Source organism: Oryza brachyantha, chromosome 9, assembly GCF_000231095.2.
Source record: "Oryza brachyantha chromosome 9, ObraRS2, whole genome shotgun sequence".
Taxonomy (NCBI): Eukaryota; Viridiplantae; Streptophyta; class Magnoliopsida; order Poales; family Poaceae; genus Oryza; species Oryza brachyantha.
Window position 1 is genome coordinate 5,968,782 of NC_023171.2, and position 24,636 is coordinate 5,993,417.

At 38.4% G+C, this 24,636-nt stretch overlaps 2 protein-coding genes across 2 annotated transcripts; one reads left to right on the forward strand and one right to left on the reverse strand.

The window, feature by feature from the left end:
* Positions 1-8,837: 8,837 nt before the first annotated feature.
* On the reverse strand, positions 8,838-10,160 carry LOC102706874 (probable NAD(P)H dehydrogenase subunit CRR3, chloroplastic). The gene is made up of 2 exons (XM_015840808.2): positions 9,747-10,160; positions 8,838-9,516 (listed from the first exon to the last, which is right to left on the reverse strand). The coding sequence occupies exons 1-2, from the start codon at positions 10,096-10,098 to the stop codon at positions 9,392-9,394; spliced, it is 477 nt and encodes a 158-aa protein (XP_015696294.2). The 5' UTR covers positions 10,099-10,160; the 3' UTR covers positions 8,838-9,391.
* A 3,142-nt stretch (positions 10,161-13,302) lies between these two features.
* On the forward strand, positions 13,303-24,444 carry LOC102707150 (mediator of RNA polymerase II transcription subunit 25). The gene is made up of 15 exons (XM_040527582.1): positions 13,303-13,574; positions 14,439-14,469; positions 14,576-14,639; positions 14,760-14,890; positions 16,244-16,453; positions 16,562-16,627; positions 17,380-17,587; positions 18,961-19,028; positions 19,106-19,783; positions 20,923-20,976; positions 21,332-21,360; positions 22,483-22,551; positions 22,658-22,742; positions 23,243-23,329; positions 23,420-24,444. The coding sequence occupies exons 1-15, from the start codon at positions 13,420-13,422 to the stop codon at positions 24,044-24,046; spliced, it is 2,562 nt and encodes an 853-aa protein (XP_040383516.1). The 5' UTR covers positions 13,303-13,419; the 3' UTR covers positions 24,047-24,444.
* The last annotated feature ends 192 nt before the right edge of the window (positions 24,445-24,636 follow it).

Genomic DNA, 24,636 nt, shown 5'->3' on the forward strand with positions numbered 1-24,636 from the left:
AATTGTCCACATGCAACACTGCATGCAAGCAGCAGGACTCTAGCTGAGGCCTAGGTTAGCTACCAGATCATATGATATTATCATCCACATATAGGACAAAAACACTAATTAACCAGCTGCAGTCACAGATACAGAGAAAAACAGTACTCACCAGGAATGCAGGGACCTTGTCTTCTGGGAAGAGCTGAGCTCCTCCTGCATATCTTAAGTTATCAGAACAAAAGAAAACAAACACATGATGCAGAACAACAGTAATGCAGATATGACTAAACAGATGCAGACAAAGGTGAGCAAACTGACAAACGCACGAACTCACGCACGCACGCACGCATGCATTGCAGTCACCAAGGCATTGAGGCACGTGCAGGACATCTTCTGAACAATGGCCAGGATGGAGTCCATTTTAGTCTGCTTTTGCTCAAGTCAAAAGTGAATTCTGGCTACTAGGAATGAGAGCACCAGCGCCCACTGTCCTTTTGATGCACTGAGAAAAGCTTTAGTTGGTACTAGCAATGATGTTCCAGTAGCATGGTTAAGTCAAGATTCAGCCACTCATATAAACTATGATTAAGCTTCCACTCAGCAACAAAGTGTAGTGTTATCTTAGTAGATTACTGGATTCCATACCTCTGTTGCATTGGTCAGTTGGTCACCCAAAACAAATTGAGTGTCTTTCTCTAAGACAAAGGGAATCCAGTGGCTGAGACTAACATATTAACCAAAGAATTGGGTAAAGCTCTGTGCCCCCTTATGCACAATATCTTACTTCTCTTAATTATTTCTTTTGCGGTTGTTAATTCTGTTCATTATGGTAAACAAATATTTGTAATATGCATCATGTTAAATGGCACATAAGGCCCCACACTACATATAGAGCATCAAAAGTATGACAAAAAAAAACTAATTCTAGATTTTCCATCAAAAGGTGCAAAGCATAAAGCATCAGAAATCACTGAAATTATTTAAAAGTACAGTTTCAAAAAATAAATAGTAAAGTGTCATCATTTTAAAAAGGTACAGTTTCAAAAAATAAATAGTAAAGTGTCATCATTCAATCTCAGTCTTGGAATTTGCAAGTTTCAACAAGGTGGTGGTAGCCATCATCAACAGCAAACAGAACCATCAAGTTGAAGCACAATTAAGAAGTAATTTTCCATATCAATTTTCTTAAGTTGTATAAGAGGGGTACATCTCAAGACTGTAGAATTGGATCTCTCACCCTGCCTGAGAAAACAAGCAAGCAAGAAAAAAAAGGACACCTCCCAAAATGAAGTCTACACACTACAGAGTAGTACATTGCCAGACTATACATAGCAACTACACCTCAGTTCTAACTTCTAAGTCCTACCAAAATGGCAGAGCCAAAAATTCCATCCAGAACGGAATGGAAAACAAGATTGCCAATGGACATCGATCAATCGCTCCAGCGGAGCAACATGATGACGCAGCGGCGGAAGATGTAGAACCTAGCTCTCTTCTCCCTGAAAGCTCTGTTGAGCCTCCCCATCTGCCCCCTTTGGCCTTCAATCTTCATAGTCTGATGAGAATGCTTGGTGCAGGGCAAAGGAGAGAAGAGAAGACGTTAGACAAGTTGTAGAATGTAATGGCTAGTGTGGTATGAGAGGGAAGCTGCACTGGGGGGCCTTTATATAGATGTACAGGAGGGGATATGCCATATGAAAAGAACATCATACCCCCACATGCAGGCAGTTTGCTTATGCACTAGGAGGCACACTTCTGACCCTAAACTTATCATAATCATTATTTTATCAGCATAGGGCTTAGGAGCTAGCAAAAACTTAAATTATGCATGACTATTACCAAACTCAAAGAGTTACTGTGGTAAAACCAGACAAGACCAAGTGGTCATCCATCCATTGTTGCAACAAAGGCAGGTGTATATTGTTTACTAACCCCAAGAATGGGACTCCAAAATGTCCTAGCAATGCTTAGTAGGAAGCTTCCAGGAAGGTCACCTTGATGCATAGAATAAAATTGATTAAGCTTATCACTAACAGATGTTAAGACCTGGTGAGCTGTCATTGCAAAGTGCTACACGTCAGCCGAGGGGGGTAAAAACTTCAAATTTCTATGAGAATTGTCTGATTTCACTTTCCATGAACTGGCATGGGGCTGTAACTAAATATGATATTAACACAATAGAGAAAATCTAACAATTGCTATTAACAAACACATAATTCTAAAAAATAAAATCGACAAGTGTGAATTCTACAAAATGTTATCGTACAAACAATTTTGTCTAAGAAATGCCACCGCCGTTAGGGTTCCGTTCATCTTGCACCATCAAATACACTATTCATCTTATAACACTTCACAGATGATTGCTGACACAACCCTAACGATGATGATATTTCTTAGACAAAGACGTTTGTACAATGGCATTTCGTAGAAATCGCTCTTGTTGATGACATTTCTTAGAACTATGTGTTTGTCAATGGCATTTCTTAGATTTTCTCCATTATGAGACTTGACAGGCATTAAGAACTAAAAATATTGCACTTGTGACTTAGAAATTACCTACAAGATCACAAACCATGAATAAATCTTTGACTTCTTCTAGGAAACCTGTCTGCTAAACTTCTGAACTGCTTTTACATTCCACGCACTAGGATGGGGGTCGCTCCAACATTATAATTTCATTAGTCACTGTACAATGTTCAGCATGTATATTAGGTGAAGGTGACTCAATCGGCAACTTAGGAATAAGATTGTGTTATTAATTAATGAGCTTTTCAAGGTAGAATGAACATATATAATCCTCATACCATGGAATCTGGATAATTTTTCAGTAGTAGAGCCCATGAAAGGTGTTCTCCATCTACTCAGGACACTATCCTTAAAAATAGGTCGTTCAGTTGCATGCAACTTGAGAACTGCATGAATTTGAAAAAACATATAACTTGATAGTTTCTATCTTTTTTCCTTACTATTCGACATTTTCCCATTGAAACATTATAATACGGATTTGACCTATCCATGTCCCCAGAGTTTCAGATTGCTCTTTACAGTAAAAAAAAATTGCCTTCTGGTCAGATGACAAGTTCTCTTATGTTGTCTTCTTTTCCTGACATAATGTTTTAACCTAGGTGTTTCACGAACTCCAATGCCTAACATGAATCTCCTCAAAATTCAATAAGATTGAAGATATAGTGATTCCAGTTGAAAATCACTTGCCTTACAACGAAGTGGCTCTAGCTCTTTTGCCGTCGAAAATATCATGTACAGTTTGTGCAGCTATGCAAGCATCATCAGTGAAGTCACTAGTCACTCTACAAGACATTGTTAAATCCAAAACGGTGCAATAGGGAATTGGACGCTAATCATGCACTGGGGAATCAAATCAGAAGAAAATCTCCATATGCACTGAATTTGTCTCTACTATTGACGTCAGACAAGGTAAATTGAATGGGCACCAGAAAGGAACTTCTTATTTTGAAGGATAATGCAGCATAATCTGAGTATTTAGTTTTAATCAGTGAAAGGGGGCAACCTTTGGCTGTCAGCAATTTATTCTATTCATCAGACAGAATTCAAGTCTCTGATGATTCTTGGTGAATTTTTCAAGCTAAGTTTTAATGTATATCTTCTTCCAAAACTGTGTTTTTAGCTCAAGTAAAATAGATCCTACATGCTCATTTCCTACTAGCAGCTAAATGGTCTGCCATCTACTGAACAATTACATGATTCATGAACACAACAGAAGAATATACTGCCCTAGTTATTAGTAGGAATGTGGCAATAAAGCTCGACAAAATTTTAAATGGAGGCCTCAAACGATTCCTTCTCAAAATAATAATTGTACATTTGTGGAGCACATACCTCTCATTGAGCTGCAGGAACAGCCCATCGACAGGAACAGGCAAGTTGCATTACTATCACCTCAGAAAGACCATTGAGTCTATTCAATTCTAGTTGTCTATAATATTCTTGTACTCTTGACTAGCAGTATTGTCTTGGTAAAACCAGCTTGTCAATCTCTTCAGTGCTACAACACAACATCATTACCAGGATGCATGCATGAGAATCAGAAATGAGTGAGAACCAAGACAATCCAAGTTTACCACGAAAAGGTTCCAAGTATCGGAACTCAACACCCAAAGTTGTTCTGCATATGATACACTAATCGGAGCAACAAGACAAAGATGGTGACCTACATATCTTGGAAAATCCCTAAAAGAGCTACAGCATGGATCATGCCGCATACAATTTGCACAGCAAAAACAGTGTTACATTATAACATCTGATTCATTTGGCTACAGAAAATGTGGAAGAGCCTAGCTGCATTGAGTTAATTTGAAAGTTATGCATTTAGAACTAGGAATGGTAATATGGTACAACCATACTCGTAGAACAGTACATTTCCTATGTAAAGTTTTAAGACAGGAGACCATATCCTTCAGTTTTCCAGGATTAAATTACCATAAACTCATTTAGATAGCCTTCATGAGAAGTACTTGCAAGCTGCACCATTCCAAGGATAAAAGGAAAAAAGAACTAAGCAAAACAATAAAGTACTCTTATTCCTACACAGTACTCAAGAAGCAGCACCAAATCCTTAAAGCTGCTCAAAACTGTCCAAATATGCATAAGATCCTAACAACCCTTCACACAGATTGTAAAGGTGAGTAAACCTCCCTAGAGAGATCTCAAAAGTAGCTCAAAGAGGCAAACAAAGCAGAACAAACATATAATTTAGCTATCCAAGAACAGCCCTGTCTGGAACAAATGAGCTCTTGTGGAGCAACTCTGTAGGAATCATCAAACAGTTCTGCACACTGCAACTTGCATGTTATTATAAGGCTTTTAATGGCAGGCAGGAGTTTTAACAAGTCCACCTATAATCCAATCCAAATTGCCTGAACTAAATGCAGCTTTTGTGTGAGATCATGAATGGTCACATGGTATGATGCACGGTATATATTCTTATGGTTAACTTCAGCCAATTATATGTTTCATAATCCATGGCACATTCTCAACTCTCAACATGAGAGAGAATAACACATGTAAACTTTGTCTCCTAAGTTGCATTCAACATATTCAACTTAGTTATATTGCAGATTTGCATGCAAATGATGAAATGAGCTCACCAAGTGCCCTATAAAAGGCCCCTAACTCTTCACATGATAACCAGATCTAGATAAACTCAATCAGCAAACTCTTACATTGCTTCTCTCACTACTTTCCCAATCAAAACAAGTCGCCATCAGCCTTGTGCACATGAAAGCAGAGAGGAAGAACATGAGAAGGGGAAGATACTTTAGAACCCGGAAAGAGTGTCAAACTCGGCTGTACATCATCCGATGGTGCCTGGTTAGGCTCCTCTGTTGGCATGATTGACTTCAAATCTTCAACGCATCCGTCATCAACATTTCTTCAACCCAAGGTTCTTTTTTGTTGGCCTATATAAAATCTTTTAAGTGTAAGTCATTATGTCAAGGAATCAAGGTGTTACGACCAAGAGCGAACTGAGACATCAAACTACAGTGGGATGACTGTTTTTGTTGGGATTATGAAAGCAACTTCTCTAGTTTGTCACTTGAGAAAAGATTTGTAATTCTTACCTTTTCCTGCCTGGTTAGTAGTATTTTGTTTTTGTATTAGATCAAATTGGATGTACATTCTTTCTGCTAATAAAACTAAGCATTTCTTATTAGATTGCGTCAGCTGTAAATTGCTTACATCAATTAAGGGAACAATGTTTCTTGTACCACTAGCAAATAATGAAAAGGTAGCCTGAAGGCTCTGGATTATCTGGCTGTTGTATGTAGTTAAAGCAACAAATCAAATTCAGAATGCATATTATTCATTCTAATCTCCTTTAATCATCAGGTATTCAGGCATCAGCTTCACAGCTCAATGAGCATATCAGAAAAGTGACTATAACAGATCTTCTATTGTCATTTGCAGAGAGAGATTACTTTGAGAAATCTTTTATGAAAAAACACTTCAGTCACTAACTTTGTTTACACATACAACAATAGTAACAAATTAAACTTCTGCAGTGTAAGCTACATGAACTAATATGATACAAGGTAAGCAAGTGTGCATACTACCTGACGCAGTGTAGCCTTCAATATCTTCATAGATGGACAGGGTATCTGGGTGTTCAACATAAACACATAATGCAACAAATTGCTTATGGTAGGGAGGGCTGCTTCCTATCCTTCAGGGAATTGATAGGCAAAAATAGCTCCTACACAGAAGAGATGGTAAATGCATTACTAATTCAAGAGATAATGTAAGTAACAAGGTCTATGGTACAGTTAGTTAATTTCTGGTTTTGCATTTTCTTTATTCAGAAAGAGGAGTTGGTTATGTTATTGGTGCTATATGTGACCTCAATCTATATCTTTTGTGGATGGGTTTATGTAGAAATACATGTTGTATTTACATTTTTTACTTTCCTATTATCTTGCAATATCTACATATATGTGTTTGTCAACTTGTGAATTGATAATATGATTATATCTTTGCAATATTATATTAGAGTACAATTGTTTTATTAACTCAGAAGATGTCATGTTTTCATTTGAGATATGTCATAACACAAGGACACGATACTAGTAAAATTTAACTGTGAATTCAAATTGAAAATGTATAACCAATGCATCTCTAGGGATGCATGCACCCTTTTTACCAAGACAGAGCTTGAATAGAATGGAATCTCAATTTTTAAGCAACTGAACCAGTTACATTTTACTTGTTCTCAGATATAGATTCTTGTTTTCAAATACATGTAAAATTACTAAATTGGCATGAAGGGAAATATTTATTGTGTTGACTTTTGCACCCTCTGTAGACTGTAGCAAACAGAGCTTGAATAACAGAATGCACATTCTACATAATGAATTGAACCACTTGCATTTTACTGATACTCAGACGTAGATATTACTTCTATTCAAATATTTAGAAAAATACTACACTGACATGAAACAGTAATATTTAATGAGTGGACTTTTGTGCCGCTTTTACCAAAGAGAGCTTGAATAAACAGGAAGTACCTTCTATTTAAGGAACTGAACTATTTTTATTTTACTTATACTCAGATATAGATCTTGCTTGTATTTCAAGCACATGTAAAATTATTTCATTGGCATGAACCAGTAATATTTAATGAGTTGACTTTTGCATAGCTTTTACGAGACAGAGCTTGAATAACAGAATTAACCTTCTATCATTAGGGAACTGAACCACTTGCATTTTACTGATACTCAGACATAGATATTACTTCTATTCATATATTTGGAAAAATACTACACTGGCATGAAACAGTAATATTTAATGAGTGGACTTTTGTGCCGCTTTTACCAAAGAAAGCTTGAATAAACAGGAAGTACCTTCTATTTAAGGAACTGAACTATTTTTATTTTACTTATACTCAGATATAGATCTTGCTTGTATTTCAAGCACATGTAAAATTATTTCATTGGCATGAACCAGTAATATTTAATGAGTTGACTTTTGCATACCTTGTACGAGACAGAGCTTGAATAACAGAATTAATGTTCTACATTAGGGAACTGAACCACTTGCATTTTACTTCTACTCAGACATAGATCTTACTTGTATTCAAATATATGTTAATTACTTCATTTGCATGAAATGCTAGTGTTTAATGGATTGACTTTTCCATTCAACGTTGGGGTCCTTTGACTTCATGTTCTTCCTATGCCAGTGCTTCTTTATGGTAAGATCTAAGGACCACCAACAAACATTACTATTTACTTTAATGCTGCAGTCAAAGAGACAAAGGGTTGTAACAAAATGCCAGGTATTTTGGCTTTGTGTAGTGGATAGGTAACAATCTGTTGGAGATCCAATGAAGCCTAATGTTCACTTAAAAAATGTATCATCTAGGAACATGCAGTCAACAATTATTATCACTTAAATTTGTGTTACACAACTATTAAGGACCACAAAAATCAAACTTGAGAACTGTTTCTGCTCTGCTTGAAAATGCTGAGAATACTGAGTGTGGCTTGAAAGATAATACCCAGTACCATAGGACCTGCAAGACTGCAACACTAAGAATAATAATATTTCGCATCAGCATTCTCCTCATATAAAAAAAGATTTTTTTTTTGCAGGGATCCTAAAAAAAATGTTTGACATCAGCATTCTACGCAAATACCGAATCACTGATATGATAAAAACTAGGACATCACAAACATTATGTACATCATATCAAGAGCCAACAACCACATTTGATCCCATTCAACAAACAAATGAATCTATTCATGGCAAATCACATCATCAGATCTTTCAAGGTATATAACAACTAGTGATTTGCAAGGTTTCAATCATAATCCATAAGCTATAAAATTTAAAATGTATAAATCACAAAATATAGCCCACATTCCTAATTGAGTTCAGTGGATTGGGAAAAGGAATTTGATGTAATGAGAACAAATAAAAGGGAGGAAGAAACCAGTATAACAAGATAACAGGATTGATTCATATGTGTTCTCATTGAACAACTGAAGCCTTTATACTCCCAACAGTTAAGCCAGTCCTACATATTACAGAACTCAATACTACTCACACTTTGTTAGGACTGCACTCCTATAGCATACGGTCTCCCCTAAAAGAGCAGCAACATATATTGGTCATGAAATCTACAATGTGATATATCTACCAAATAAATGGAATAAAAGCACAGAGAAGGGATAGAAAGTTGCCTTCTTACAAATAGAGGGGGCAAATAATGACAAAGATCATTCTATTAGGTTACTTCAAGTAGAAAACAAAATATGTTTTGATCTGTTTGTGATTTGTCAATGCAGCATGTAACCAAGTTAGATTGATTACCAGATACGAGTATTTAAGGAGCAAGTGGCTGCTCATCAGACCATGGCTGACATATTGAAAAAAGTGTATATGGTGCAATAGCAGAAGATATATGGCAATAACAGGATGATTTAGGGTCAGTTAGTAGCAATACCCTGGCAAACTCCTTGCAGAGTGAATCGGTCCTTAAGGAACCCTACCATACCAAAATTTTGGTCATGTGCATGCACCCATATGACATCACCAAACATTGTTAGCAAACCAAACATCCTCCACCTCTAATTTCCAAAATTTGGTAATGCCAAAACCTTTCCCGTTTTGGCATTACAAAATTGTGGTAAGGTAGAGAACCAAACCAGCCCTTGAGTACAAAAGTATTTATTATGCTTATAAGCATCCCATCATATAATGCATATATCCAAATGTTATCGCAACTGCAAGCAGGCGAAGAAGAACAGAAATTAGACAACTTAATCATAGCTTACAACAGAAGTGACTTCAATGGTCCATATCTGCTACTATTTCTTTCAATTGTCCACAGCTTGTATAATCGAGAAAATAAAAACGGGAACAAACTAACACCTTACATCAGGAGATCATCCAGACCCGGAATATCAAATGGTAACTTTATAGCACCAAGGGCAATACACAGCAGGAGGAGCCATAGAGGAAAGATCTTCATGCATAGTAGCAACAGGGACTTTTGTGCTGAAAACAAAAGCATTAAGAACAAGCTCAGCATAATTTTTTACACCGTGACTTAAAAAACAATGAAAAAAATGAAGATCATCACTCGATTGCTATAACCAAACGTCATCCAAAAGCAATAATGTATTCTATTTGTCGGTAACACACAAGAAAACATATTTCCTAGTAAATGGCATGTTTCAACTATCTAAAAAAATGTTTAAATAAGAAAAAAAAGTTTCCCCCATCACCTTGGCAGGCGCCGTCCTCCGTGGTGTCGACGACCCACTCGGCGGCCTCGCGGAGGCGGCGCTCGGCGTCGCCCTCCGGCTGGCCGATGGGGGTGGAGGCGATGAGGTCCATGAACGCAGAGTGCCTCTCCGCGCGGCGGGAGGAGGGGGCGGCGGACGGGTCGTCGTCGCCGATGCCGATGGCGCGCCGCACCTCCGCGACGGACGGCTGCGCGGGAGGGGCCGGGGCCGGGGCCGAGTTGAGCGGGTGGCGGGCAGGGCCAGGCGCGCGACGGCGGATGCGGCGGACGGGCTCCCCGCCGGCGGCGGCGGATGCGACGACGGCGAGTCGGCAGCAGCAGGAGGAGGCCATGAGCGAGAGAGAGTAGGCGTTTGGAGTTGGGAGTGTGGGCTTGTGTGGAGTGAAAACAGTGTGACCGGATAAAGGTATTAGAAAAAGACCTGCCTGTCTTTTGGCTGATTGCTTTGCGCTTTGCCCTTTGCCCGATCGATAAAAGAATATCGATAAATTCGATGATTTGATATTTTGTTTGCTGTCAAATTGGTTATGTTTGATATTCCTATGTTTTATAATATAAATTTTTTTAACATTAACTAGATTCATATGGATGCTAATTAATCTATACATATATATATAAACAATATACATCGATATATAGATAAATTTAGACATAGCAAGAATATCTCATAATATGAAATGGATACACTGAAAAATTACAAAGTGTTTTAGTTTTGCTTCACCATTTTAATAGTCGGTACATTTTTTCTGCAAACGATGGAACATTTCTTACGTGTGCGAGGAAACATTGCCCTCTTTTTCTAAGCGCCTCATTTGTAGGTAGTTCCAGTTTCCCTTGAGTATATTTGCCAGGAGATAAAATTATGTACTAGTATTTTTATAAAGTATTTATAAAGCTTCTTTAAAATGAAATAAATATAAATTTCATGTTTCTAATATTTAATACTTAATTAGTCATTTGTACATGTCTCATTTTACGTGCTAGAGAAAAGTTCAGCTAATGAGCCTGTTAAAATGCTCCCTATAGTTTAGCTTATACTCCCACTACAAATCTTGAAGCATATAATTTCTCAACATCCATCTTCTTCGTGATACTCCCTCCATATTTTTTTTATATGATGCCGTTGATGTTTAGGTCCACGTTTGACCATTCGTCTTATTCAAAAAAATTATATAATTATTAATTACTTTGCTATAATATAATTTATTATTATAGAAACTTTAATTATGCATTATAATTTTGCATATTTGGATATAAATTTTGAATAAGACGAATGGTCAAACGTGATTCTAAAAGTCAACGGTATCATACATAAAATATTAAGGGAGTATTACATAATGGCTCTTTCTTAAAGGTATAGCCAACGACGTAAGTTTAGATCTTGATGACCTCCAACTAACAATGTGAAGAATAAAATAAGTCGGTTATCAAACTAGATGGACAACTAAGGACCTAGACGATTAGATATTGATGTGGCGGCAAATAGCTGATAAATTGAACAATCAGCTGTTGGAGAATTAGATCGACTAGAAGTTTGATACAAATAGACTCAAATAGTCAGGCAAATAATAAAGCATTCGCTACATTTGACTAAAACCAACTTGTGTATAATCCGTAAGCCACTGCAATACTTAGATAGCTCATCGATTGAAGCCCTGGTAAAACAATGATGGATGCATACCAACTTAAATAAATCTAATTTACAACCACAACACTATTGGTTGAACCGATTGATGCACCATAAGGTTGATAATTGCCTTATAGATTTAAGCAAGCCGACATGGCACCGATCAAAGTGGTTAGATAAGATCGGCTTAACCCTTCAATGAAATATTAGCATGAACCTATTTACTTAACAGGATTTAGATTATGAATAAAAATCTAGTAGGTTGGACGTAACCAATGCAACATGAGACCATATATGATAATCTAATCTCGAGTCGATAAATATGTCTTGTGTGATGAATATAACAAATCTACCAAAAATATTATTGTGATTATAGAGAAATATCGGCTAAGACAAAAGATATGACCTAATCGAGACAGTTCCGACTAAATTGATGTGTCTCTAAACATATTGTATTGAAGGTAGAATTAAAATATCATGTACTCAAATATACCAACCGAACTAGAGCAATCCAAGAGATCAAATCGATGCAGTCTTGAACAACACCAATGTAGCCGATACAATTGGCAAGGCCAACGATAGCAAGTCTTATCCGTTCGTCGAAGATTGAAGCCGATGCAACCCCACGTTAGGTACCAAGTTCTACCGGTGATAAAAAAAAAACTTTGGAAAAGAGGATGGTGATGCGCTGAGAGTAATATTATTGATTTATGAGATAACTTATAGGGACCCCAGGTGTATATATTTATACACACCGGTGAATATTCCATATTAGAAACGACACATGTTTACTGAAGACAAAAGGAAGCAAACATAAAGTCCTAATTAGACACTAGACTTTGTCCATATGAGAAATGACGCACGTTTTCTAAAGACGAAAGTAAACATAATCCTGATTGGCCATGGGACAAATCTTCTATAGATAAAGAACAATAATTAAATCCCACCTAACTAATAGATATGATTAAACCGCCATGTCATGATATTCATGATTCTTTTTAAACTTGGACTCTTCTAAATAAGCTTTTCATCAACTAATTATACTATTTTCTTAACCGAATCTACTAAAAGATCTTGCTACATTTTGACATTAACCAAAATGTATGTCGATAAGTCAACGATGTTATCCGCCAATATTTAAGACACCACGAAAGAGAGTATGTGCCATTCTCACACAAGTTTCCCATTCTGCCATAGGAATAAGTCCACTTGAGGTCCCTCAACTTATCGTACAGTCCGTTTTTCGTCCTTACACAACCAGTCCATGAACTATCAAAACCGGCGCAAAATAGGTCACTCGTTAGTTTTGAAGATAATTTTGGTTGACTTGCGCCTACATGCCTAGTTTGACTAGGTCTTCGTTCCATGTTGTATTGACATAACGCTTACGTGATAGCTATATATCAGAAAAATAGTGAGCCCACCTGTCAGCTGAGATGGGAGAAGGAATGATACGTGGGGCCCACGTGGGGCCCACCATATTTATTTCTTTTGGGCAGCTGACTGTGGGCCACGTGAGCCTGTCATTTTTAAATTATTTTGTGTGTAGCTGACAGGTGAGTCCACTATTTTCTGATATATAATTGCCACGTAGACGTCATATCAATGCCACGTGGGACAGAGACCTAGTCAAACTAGCTATGTTGGTGCCAAGTCAGCCAAACCGCTTTCAAAACCGCCAAGGACCTCTTTTGCGGCCGGTTTTAATAGTTCAGGAACCGATTGTATCCGGTTTTACGGTCCAAGAACGAAAAACAGACTGGACGATAAATTGAGTGACCTCAAGTGGAACTATTCCTTCTGCCATATGGCCCACCTGTCATCGTCATAAAAGGCCCCTATTTACCAATGGGCCTTAGGGCCCATATAAATCAGGCCCCACCTTCGCCTTCGCCGCCGTCGTCTTCTCCCTCACGAAACCTAACGAAATTCCGCAGCAAGGAAGGAAGGAAGGGGGGAGAGGCTCTCGAGGAGGTGGGGATTCGCGGGAGCGGCCTCGAGTGGGGGCGGCCTCCGGTGAGTAGCCATGGTGGCGCCGGCTGCGGCTGCGTCTGCGGCGGGAGCGGGGCCGGCGGCGGCGGCGGCGGCGGAGAGGCAGCTGGTGGTTGCCGTGGAGGGGACGGCGGCGCTGGGCCCGTACTGGCCCGTCACCGTGGCGGACTACGTCGAGAAGATCGTGCGGTACGGCGCGCGCTTCCTCTTCCCCCCCCTCCCGCCCCTCCTTTCTTGTTGCCGCTTCAACCGCGGGGCCGCACGCGGATTTAGTCCTGGTAGGGTTTCTCGTGCGGAAAGAATGGGTGTCTTGATGTCGATGGTTCGGATTTTGTCTCTGGTGGTGGGATGGCTGATCCGTGCTATCTCGATCTTGCTGTGAGAAGTATTGGACATTTCTATTGATTGTTAACTGTTGTCTACAGTAATAAGCTAGTACATGGGTAGCTACTTGGTTGGCTAGTGTTCAAGGCAATCGTTCTGTGAAAGATTGGTTCTTGAAAGTGGAAATTAACAAGTACCCGTATATAGAGATATATTTAGCTTTTTAGTTATATATTAGTCAGATATCGTTCACCCCCAACATTAGTAGATTTTTTGGAGCTTTATTGTGAATCCTCACCGTCTTCATTTCAAAAGTTAAATCTTCATTACCCACAGTTCTGTTTCACAATAATTATGAAAGATGAAAGAGTAAGTATACAGGTGCATCATCAATGTATGGGAATTTGTGGTTTGTTGATACACTAGTTGGTCTTTGGCCATCTGTATTTGTTGATGCCCTGATTCAGTGAGACTTTTATCAATAAATGTGCAAAAGGGTGGTGATCTACCACAGCTCCAGTTTAATATACTTACTATTCTGAATCTCTTAAGATCTGAACTACCATGTTAGAAATTTTGGTCAATTTCTGTTGCACTTAAACCATACATAGTATAACCTTGAATTTTTAGTGCTACTGTTCCTAAAGAATTTCAATACATGAAGGAGTTTTTGTACACATGAATTGCATTTTTAGTACTACCATTCATAAAGAATTTCAATTTATGCAGGAGTTTTTGTGCACATGAAATGGCAGGACAGGTAATCTACCCTCAGTCAATAGTTTATCATTAGAACTATTACTTGATCCAAGTTTCCTTGACTTGTCTCAAAACTCAAAAGTGTAAATTATTTTTGTTTTATGCAGAAGCTCTCAGGGGCACCCCCTGAACTCGCATTAGTCGTCTTCCATACACATGGTCCTTATAGTGGTATAAGCTTTGATATCCTCCATCCACTAGGCATTTGTTATGATTAATTGCAACTGTTTATATTTAATTATCCATCAATAAAACATGTAAGCTATGGAATTTGCTTCTGTTGCAATGCAGCCTTTTGTGTGCAACGGAGTGGATGGACAAAAGATATGAATGTGTTTCTTTCATGGTTATCTGGAATATCATTTAGTGGTGGAGGCTTTAGTGAAGCTGCTATTTCTGAAGGTCTCGCTGAAGCACTTATGGTATTGACATATTGGCATTGTTAACTTCTTTTCAATTTTTTCACATAATGACTTCCTCTGGTGTTTCCTTAATTATTTTTGTTCAAAATGTAGAAGTTAAAAACTGTGGCTTGACTAGTTCTGAAATTTCAGTACTGTATATGGTTGCCTACTTGTGAGTTCCAGTCCAAGGCTTTCCAGTTCATCAACATTTCCTTTGGCTTCTGCAGTTGTGGTCATTTGGCATATGAAAGGATGTTTCTTTTTTGCCAAATGGCACATCTTTCCTGTTAACATCAACAGCAGCAACTTTAGTCCCAAGTGAGTTGGGATAAGCTAGAGGTGAAACTGATGTGCAGCCATACAAACCTAAAGAAAGTATAGTACTGCTAACAGTATAATTAAAGAATATGTGATTCCTAGGTCATGATTCTGGCATGCGGATTGCCAGTTTTCATGCATCCCTATCCAAAGCCATAATTCATCTCCACAGGAATGACTGGGATTTTTATGATATCTTATCAAGGTTGGCACAGCCTTCTTCGTTTAGTCAGCACTCGGGCCAGCTATGGCGAAGAAAGGGCAGAGTTTGTATCCTATTAACAGATTCTAGTTGAAGAGAAATATCAAATATCTCTTTTCATCTCTCCTTGCACCTGCATACAAGGGTCCAGTTCTGTCTAAAGTAGTTGATCTACACTTCTTTCTCTATATAGTAAGCCCTGTAAACTAGTTAGGTCTGAACATGTAGCATTTTACCGAGATACTGAATACATATTCTACTCAACCTTCCTGTCTATCCTGTTGCCTTGGTATTGTTATCTCCAATATTGGCTATAATATCTTCTAATGCCTTTCTGCACAATATATGATTCAAAGATACTAAGGTGGTTTGCACATCTGACTATCAGCTATGGTCTGATCTGAATATCAGCTACAGTTAGTCTGACCTTACTAGATAGACTGATAAAGTGTAACTGTAATCACCAGTTTACCATTTCATTAGGTTAATTTTTTAAGGAAAAAAATTCAGATAGACTGATAAAGTGTAACTGTAGTCACACTTTACCATTTCATTAGGTTAATTTTTTAAGGAAAAAATTCATTAGGTCGACCCTATTAGGAAACTGGATCATGGATCATTATCCAGAGTAAGCAGAGGGAAACCAGTAGAATCAAAAGTTTAAATCTATGCATGTACCTATATTCGTACATTAGAAGTTTTCCTATGGCATTGGGTATTAAAAATGTCAGCCTTCATTGTTGAAAAAAACACTTGATCTATTAACGTGGGATCATTTTATTTTTCACGTTTTTTATGATATTGATAAATATTTATTGCCTTTGTGATGTTTGTTTCCTGTGTGCAACTAGATACTCCAAGGCAGTCCTAGTAACAGTCAGAATCATCAAAGCCTTGAAGTCCAAAAACATTGCATACTCGTTGCAGCAAGTAATCCTTACCCACTGCCTACGCCGGTCTACCGTCCCCTTGTTCAAAGTAGCGATCTCAAAGATAATAATGATGGAGCAAAGGAATCTTGTCTTGCTGATGCTGAGACTGTTGCAAAATCATTTGCTCAGGTGCTACAGAAATACTGATATCTAGCATTCTGTTGATTACCTGTGTTTCAAAGACAGCAGTGCATTATCGTTTGATGTATCTAATTAACTTTACTGATATTGATGTAGTGCTCTGTGTCATTATCGGTGATATCTCCTAAACAGCTTCCGACTCTGAAAGCAATATACAATGCGGTAATTCTATTATTTTTCTTTTTGCTGAATTCTGTAACCCACATGCCATCTGTAATAATCTATCCCTGGTGTTTTACTTATTGTTCATTTGATGGTATGATCGTTGCATCTTGATTTACATAAGGTTGAAAAACCAGTGAAGGATGTATATTTTGGGATAACTTACGAGCATGAACTTGCACAACTGGCTACTCCACTATTGCATATGCTGTTGTACTTGTATGTGGTACTAAATTTCATATTTCATTGTCACCAAAATAAATTTCTTATTTTCTGATTAAAAAATCCATTTATTTAAAAGTTTTTAAATCAGTTAGTATGCTGCCTGAACTTGCTAGCTATTATCTTTCTATGGTTTATGAACAGACTGACATAATTAGCTATCAATAATTCATACTCCCTTCGATCCCAAATATAAGTCGTTTTAGCCTTCTTGACACTTTACTACATATAAGTCATTTTAGGACTTCTATGCAACTTTTCAGCTATGCTTCCTTGTTGGCCTTGGTAAATAAATGATACTCTCTCAGAAATAAAGTGACTCAACCTTCCCAATACAATGAAAATGAACAGCAAAATAGCCATTGGTTTGTTTTTTTTTTAATTCTTGTGCCCATGTCTAAAACAACCTGGATCAGAGGGAGTAGCATTTTTAATTTACGATATAAAGTTGATCTTCTGGAAAGCTTTGGACAATTTGTTCTGATGAATAACATGCACTAGGTACTGATGTTGACCATGTTTTGTTGTAGGGAAAGAGGAATCCTCGAGCTGCTGACCCATCAGTGGATCATGCAAAAAATCCACATTTTCTAGTGTTGTTGTCTGACAATTTTTTGGAGGCGCGAAGTGCTCTAACTCGACCTTTACCTGGCAACTTGGTCTCAAATCACCCCATTGCAAAAATGGACACAACTGCAACATCCGTTCCAATACCAACTTCAAATGCCAACCCCTCAGGTTGATCAAATGCTAATGTTTGGCTAGTCTTGCCATGATATTTAGCCTTTGGTTCTGTGCCTCCTTTGGTTGAGAGATTTTTGACGTTATTATGATGTTTGATAGCATGTATAGTTTAGTGTGAGTATGCTTCAACAAATGCTAGATGCAACTTGGTTAAGAAAAAAATTGTTAAACTAAAGGGAAATAAACCACTTCAATCTCCATGGGCTGTCGCAACAGTAGGTAACCTTGTTGCATGTATTGGTATGATTGACTATGTTAATAGCAGGGAGGGTTCTGCGAATGCCCTTACACGATCCGGTTTTCAAAGCTTTAGAAGAAATGATGTTTTGGGCCCTCCTATAATGAATTCGACGTGCGTGTGCATCTGACACTACATGGGACTATGATATAATTTCCTAGTATTGTATCTCCAATTTGTCAAGTACAGATCCTTTGAGCTGGAGATGAATTCACAATTTAAAAACTTGCCTCCTAAAAGCCTGTACCGTTGGGTTCATATCTGTTCCTGATTCACCTGGGTGGTTTTTCAGTTCCAGTGTCATGAAAAACATGGATTATTCTATAATGATTGTCTTAGCCATTGTCATTGACATGGTATCATCAGCTAATTGTTTTAGTTGTTTGGACTTGGCACAATGCCATGGATGTCATGGTGTCATTGTTTTTGGACAAACGGTAGCCATGTCTGAATTGTATATGGATACTAGTTAAATACCCATGCTTTGCAACGGATTTTATGATGTGTTATCAAATTTTCTTATATGAAATAGTCACCTTAATTTGAATTTATATGTAGATATTAATCTATATTTAATTGGTTTTTAATATCAAGAAATTTGAGGGCTAAATTGTAAAACTGTAGTGAGGGTAGGTGGTGGTGGCAGATTCACTGCCACCATCACTGCTCCTTTTTATAGGAGTATAGAGTATAGAAACAAGTTTGGTTATTCAGGATCCTAATCAAAATTAACACCGATACAAAATATATTGCTATAGCCTGTTTTCATGCACTAATATGGTTTTAGAAATATTCATGGAGATACATAATTTCCTGATTCCTGACAGTTGGTGAAGCCCCTTCCCTGTTTGTTTCATGAAGCAAATTTTACAGTTTAACATTATGAAATGCCAAATTTGTATTGTTTGTGATATACATTGCTATGTGCCAATATATGTCAAGTTGCCTATCCACCTAATTAAAGCGGAACATATTTAGGGTCTAGCCAATTGATGATTTTATTTACATGATCCAATTGTGATAAATCTGGAATTGCTTCATACAGAAATATGTTTTTGGCTTCTGCTCATATCCATGCCATTATTATCCTCCAAACTGAAGATGACTAACTGCTATAAATATTTTTCAGTTAATGGACCTATACTTGCCCGGCAACCAAATGGTGTTGTAGGTATTCCCACAGCAAATATTAAAGTGGTAAGTTTTAAACAGCGTACCTTGTGTGACCATTTTGCTGTGTGTTTTCTCATTATGAAAGCAATAATCATTTTCAGGAACCAACAACTATACCGCCCATGGTTTCTGCACCTGCTTTCTCTCATGTAACACCTGTTTCAAATGGTGTTTCACAAGGATTATCAACAGTACAAAGTCCCTCACCGTCTCTTATTTCGCAAGATACAAATCTTGGAAATGATAGCGTGCAAGAACATAAACCTTTAATAAACCCTATCCAACAATCAGTTCGACCTGTTGGTCCAGCAAATGTCAACATCCTTAACAATCTTTCACAGCATCGGTCAGTGGCAAACATTATATCAAGTGGAATCCCTTCTATATCTGGGACAGGACAGTCAATTGGTACTCAACAAATGGTACAAAACACTGGTTTTGGATCAAACACTTCAAATAATGCAGTGTCATCTTCTTTGAGTAACATCCAAGGCAACATGAGTCTGTCAGGACCTCCTGTGACACAAGGAGGTCCGATGGCTGCTACGCAACTGGGACAAGGTGGAATCAATACAAACCAAAATGTGATGAGTAGCCTTGGGGCAGCAACTATCCCTTCTGCACCTGCAATGATGCCAACGCCAGGGATGGCTCAACAGGCAGGAGTAAATACTCTTGGCGTGACCAACAGTTCTGCCATGAACATGCCTATAGTGCAGCATCCTAATGCCCAGCAGCAGCAGCAGCAGCCACCGCCCAAGTATGTCAAAATTTGGGAGGTAAAAGTTCTGCCTCTCTAGCATCCATGTAGTAATTGCCTTTACCCTCTAACCTTCTAGTAGCTTAGTAGTTTGCTAAATATAAACGGAGCTATTCCATATGACACACATGTACTTTAATGCTTTTCTAATTCTGACCATGAATTGCAATACTATATACACCCTCCAACTATTAAAATAGTTTGCCTCAAAAACAAAAATAACTATTACCATCTAATATACTACCTCTGGTTTTTTTATTTGATACCGTTGATTTTAGGATCTACGTTTGACCACTCGTCTTATTCAAAATATTTACAAAATTATTAATTCTTTTGTTGTGATTTGTTTTATCATTAAAGATACTTTAAGAATGACTTATAATTCTGCATATATGCAATTTTGCATAAAATTCTGAATAGGATGAATGTTCAAACATATATCCAAAAATCAATAATGTTAAATTAAAAAAAAACGGTGGGAGTATAATCTCAGGGCTCCTATAAATAAGATAAGGTTTTGAAAGGTCAGAGTTAGTCTCTTCCTTTTTGGTTATTTAACAGTTCCCGACCTGCACTTTCCTCGAGAAAGAACCTCCTGAGATAAAAGGAAAAATAGGTCTGCAGGTTGATCTATGGGAATTAAACCTGGCGTTGTCATGTGGCAGTGGTTTTTACAAGTGCGCCTATTAAGCAGAGAAAAATGCTGTAGACCCCCAGTGTAGAGATACTGATTCTTTTTTAACATCCTCAACTACATCTGAGTCTAGAAACCAACCTCCACAGAGGTGCAATACCCTATAGGCACATTGCATGGTGTGTCTCCAAAGGCAGGCATTTGTGGCATCAAGGTAACACAGAAATCACCTTCCCTTTGTTGGCATTAGCAAAGGGTGCTGAAGGTTAGAAGGCGCACAAATGACAGTGGCATGCTGTAGCTTTCCCATCATCACTGCCTGTCCTACTGGGTAATTTTTCTGTTGTAGCCTATCAGAGACCATCTGATGAAGATAAGGATGAGCAGCAGCTGTACCCACCTAGGGCTGCTGGGTCTACAGCGTTTTCACGATGTGTTTGCTGGTTGATTCCAGTATTTATTAGTTAGTATATGATGTCTTTGTTGTTGATGCACAATTATATGATGTTCTATTTTCATTTCAGGGAACTTTATCTGGGCAAAGGCAAGGACAACCTGTATTTATCTGTAAACTGGAAGTAAGTTTCTGTTGACAGGATGAATTATCTGTTGACTGTCACTATTATCATCAAAAACGCTGAGGAACTTTGATCACTGTTATGCCCATTTGAAGCTGACTATCTCAAAAAGGGGAAAAAAAAGAACATAAGAATCCCTGGATTCTATATATAGTCCATATGATCATGATTGTTGAAACCTTCTGTTCTCATTGAACCAAAATAATGTTTATTTGTTTCATAATTTCAGTGTGCACCTTCATAACTGGAATCTAGTGCCTATCTTTTTGTTGTAATTAAAATTTTTGTTTCAATGCATTTATTTGCAAACACATATGGTTTAGTTAAAATTTCTGACTTTTGGCATGTATCACAGGGTTACAGGAGTGGAACAGCATCTGAAACGTAAGTTTTCAAATTGTTGCAATATTCGTATGTTCTTCCAATTTATGTATTCTTGTTTTGTGACTTCTAATGGTTGTTTTCAAACCAGCAAATTGTGCAATGTCGGTATGCCCTATTTAGTACTAGTATTATTTTGTAGAAGAATAGGAGCAATGGCTAAATATTGGTGGCAGCTTGATATTCATAAGTCTTTTGTTCCATGTAAGAATTAGATGTTGTACCTTTGCTTATTGCAAAAATAAGATAAACTGTACTGTATAAAAGGTCTACAAGAACAAAGGTCTCCATTTAAATGAAGCATCTATACTCTTTCCAAAAAAGGTAATGGTGGTGGTAGTGAATCTACCACCCCACGGCCCCACCTACTCCCATTGTAAATTTGCAATTTACCCCTTTAACTTCTTAATATTAAGAAATAAACAAATCTAAATGGATAGCCAGATAAAATCAAATTAAGGTGAATATTCCCTATAGACAAAAGAACATATTTCATGGGTAATATATTTTTATTTATTTTAGGCAATATTATAATATATTTTCTTTTATCTGTAGGCAAAGCATGGGCATTTAGCTAGTATTGTTCAAGTTCTCAGGTGTAATCCACAAATAGTATCTTATTTTTAAAGTAATACCTAATACCATTTAAATGGAAAATCGCAAAAATAGGTGTTGGGTATCAAAAGTTATAAAAATAGGACCCTATCGAACTGGGCCGGGTTGATAGGGACCTGTTAACATTTGTCTGTTCGGCAGGGGGCTGTTGACATGACCCAATTCAATGAGGGCCGCTCGAGGTGGAGAATCAACTTGTCGAACTACCAACGTTTGATAGTTCTGGTGTAGAGGAAGCCTATCGATAGGGCCCTGTCGTTCGCCCTGTGTTCGATAGGGGCCCTGTCAACCAAGCAAATTTCAATAGGGTCCTATTTTCACAAATGTTCTCACCTGACATATTTTTGCAATTTGTTTTAAATAGTATTTTTTAAATTTTTTTTCCATAATCTAGTATAGTGGATGGAACCTCAAAATCGAACTTATAGAATTCCTAATAGGATATTTGCCTGATATGGTTTACAAAAATGTCTTGTTCCCTTGAACTGAACATGTGCTTTCTATGTTCAGACTTGCAGCAGACTGGCCAGAAACAATGCAGATTGTGCGCCTTATAGCTCAGGAGCATATGAACAATAAGTTTGTCTCTCAACCACTGCATTTCCATGTTAAAATGCTCCATCTTACATTATGCCATAATTTGACTCCACAATATTTTGTTATTGTTTGATTGTTCATTCTGCAGACAGTATGTTGGAAAAGCAGACTTTCTAGTATTTCGGACATTAAATCAGCATGGGTTTCTTGGGCAACTGCAGGAAAAGAAGCTGGTCAGTGCATAATTTAACCTGTTTCATTTTTTTTATCATTTGCCTTTTGGGTTAATATCTCATTTGGTCCTACAACTATTGGATGCCACTCATATGGGCCCTGAACTAGTCAAATTAGTCCCGAAAGTTTGTTACTTGGTTCATTTTAGTCCCAGTGCCTACATGTGGGTCTCACTCAAAGTTAGCAGCTAGGGCTACCTAGGGTCCTCTTCAGCTATCCTGGACTAGGGGGCAACCAAATTGGTGTTTTGCTAAGTAGCTGTAGTGAGGGAGAAAAGTAGGCTGCTGTTATGTGTGTTGTATAGAAAAATGGAGTGATATACTTGAGGGCATGTCAGTCATTTTTCATTGTTATGGGTGGATTGAGGCCTTGGGTTACCAGCAGATCAAACCAACATTTGATGGTTGAGGAAATGAGGAACATGAACTATTAGCCTTGTCTTGAATCAAGCATCACTTTGTAGATCTCTGTTAATGTTTTGAGTGGACTTCTGTTTCAGTGTGCAGTGATTCAGTTGCCTTCGCAAACGTTGTTGTTGTCAGTGTCAGACAAAGCCGGACGCCTCATTGGTATGCTGTTCCCTGGGGTATGTTGATTGCAGTTGCAGCTATTCTCCATCTGTCTTCATGTTTCCGTTTACCCTTTTCTACTGTAGCTGAGTAATTCCTTCCCGCAGGATATGGTGGTGTTTAAACCTCAGGTACCAACCCAGCAACCACAAATGCAACAACAGTTACAACAACAGCAGAACCAACTTCAACAGCAGAACCAGCTACAGCAACAGCACCAGCTGCAACCGCAGAACCAGCTGCAACAGCAGCAGCAACAGCTGCAACAACATTTACAACAGCAGCAACTACAACAACACATGCAGATGCAACCACAAGGCCATCAGCTTCAGCAGCAGCAGCAGATGCAGCAAATACAGCAGCAGCAGCAGCAGCAACAACAGATGCAGCAAATGCAGCAGCAGCAACAACAGATGCAGCAAATGCAACAGCAGCAGCAGCCCCAACAGCTTCAGCAGCAACAGCAACCGCAGATGGTCGGCGCAGGGATGGGGCAGCAGCAACCACAGATGGTCGGCGCAGGGATTGGGCAGCAGCAACCACAGATGGTCGGCACGGGAATGGGGCAGCAGCAACCGCAGATGGTCGGTGTGGGGATGGGGCAGCAGCAACCGCAGATGGTCGGCACAGGGATGGGGCAGCAGTTCATGCATGGTCGGGGGCAGCAGCAGTTCATGCAACAAGGGAAGATGGCGCAACAGCCAGGAAGCATGTCGGGTTCCTACATGAGTTGAAGCACCTGATGCCTGAATGCCAGAAGAATAATTGGGCATATATCCAGCGGCGGGTTAAGTGACACTTGGCGTCGCCAACTGTCAAAAAGGCGGCCTTTTGGCTCCACAAGCTCACATGGATTACCTGCCCAGATTCTTGGTAGTTTTCCCACATAGTGTGGGATACAAAGTAGGTTTTGTCGGCAGTTTAGTTGTGGCTGTGATGTTTAATTTGTAGATAGCGTTCTTGGAGCCTACACGGCCTGTCTCTTGTGTAGTAGTTTCTTTTGAAAAACACCGCCTTATGGTTGCTTAGTTTGTAGCTGGTGAATTGATAAAATTCATTGTTTGAAACACAGATGCGATGCAGATCATATGTGAAGGATTAATTAATAGTAAGTCTGCTTAAGTGTTTAGCATTTGTTTGAGCCCAATAGGAAAATAGGACTGTCTTGTGTTCAGCTTGTAGATGGTGCATGATGGCTGGGGTTGATTAATGTTTTACTCGCAATCCTTCTCTGAAATCAATCATATTTTCCCTAAACTAAAAATGCACCAAAACAAGATCCAAACACATTGGGTTTATACTGGCAAGATCTTCGGATAAAAAT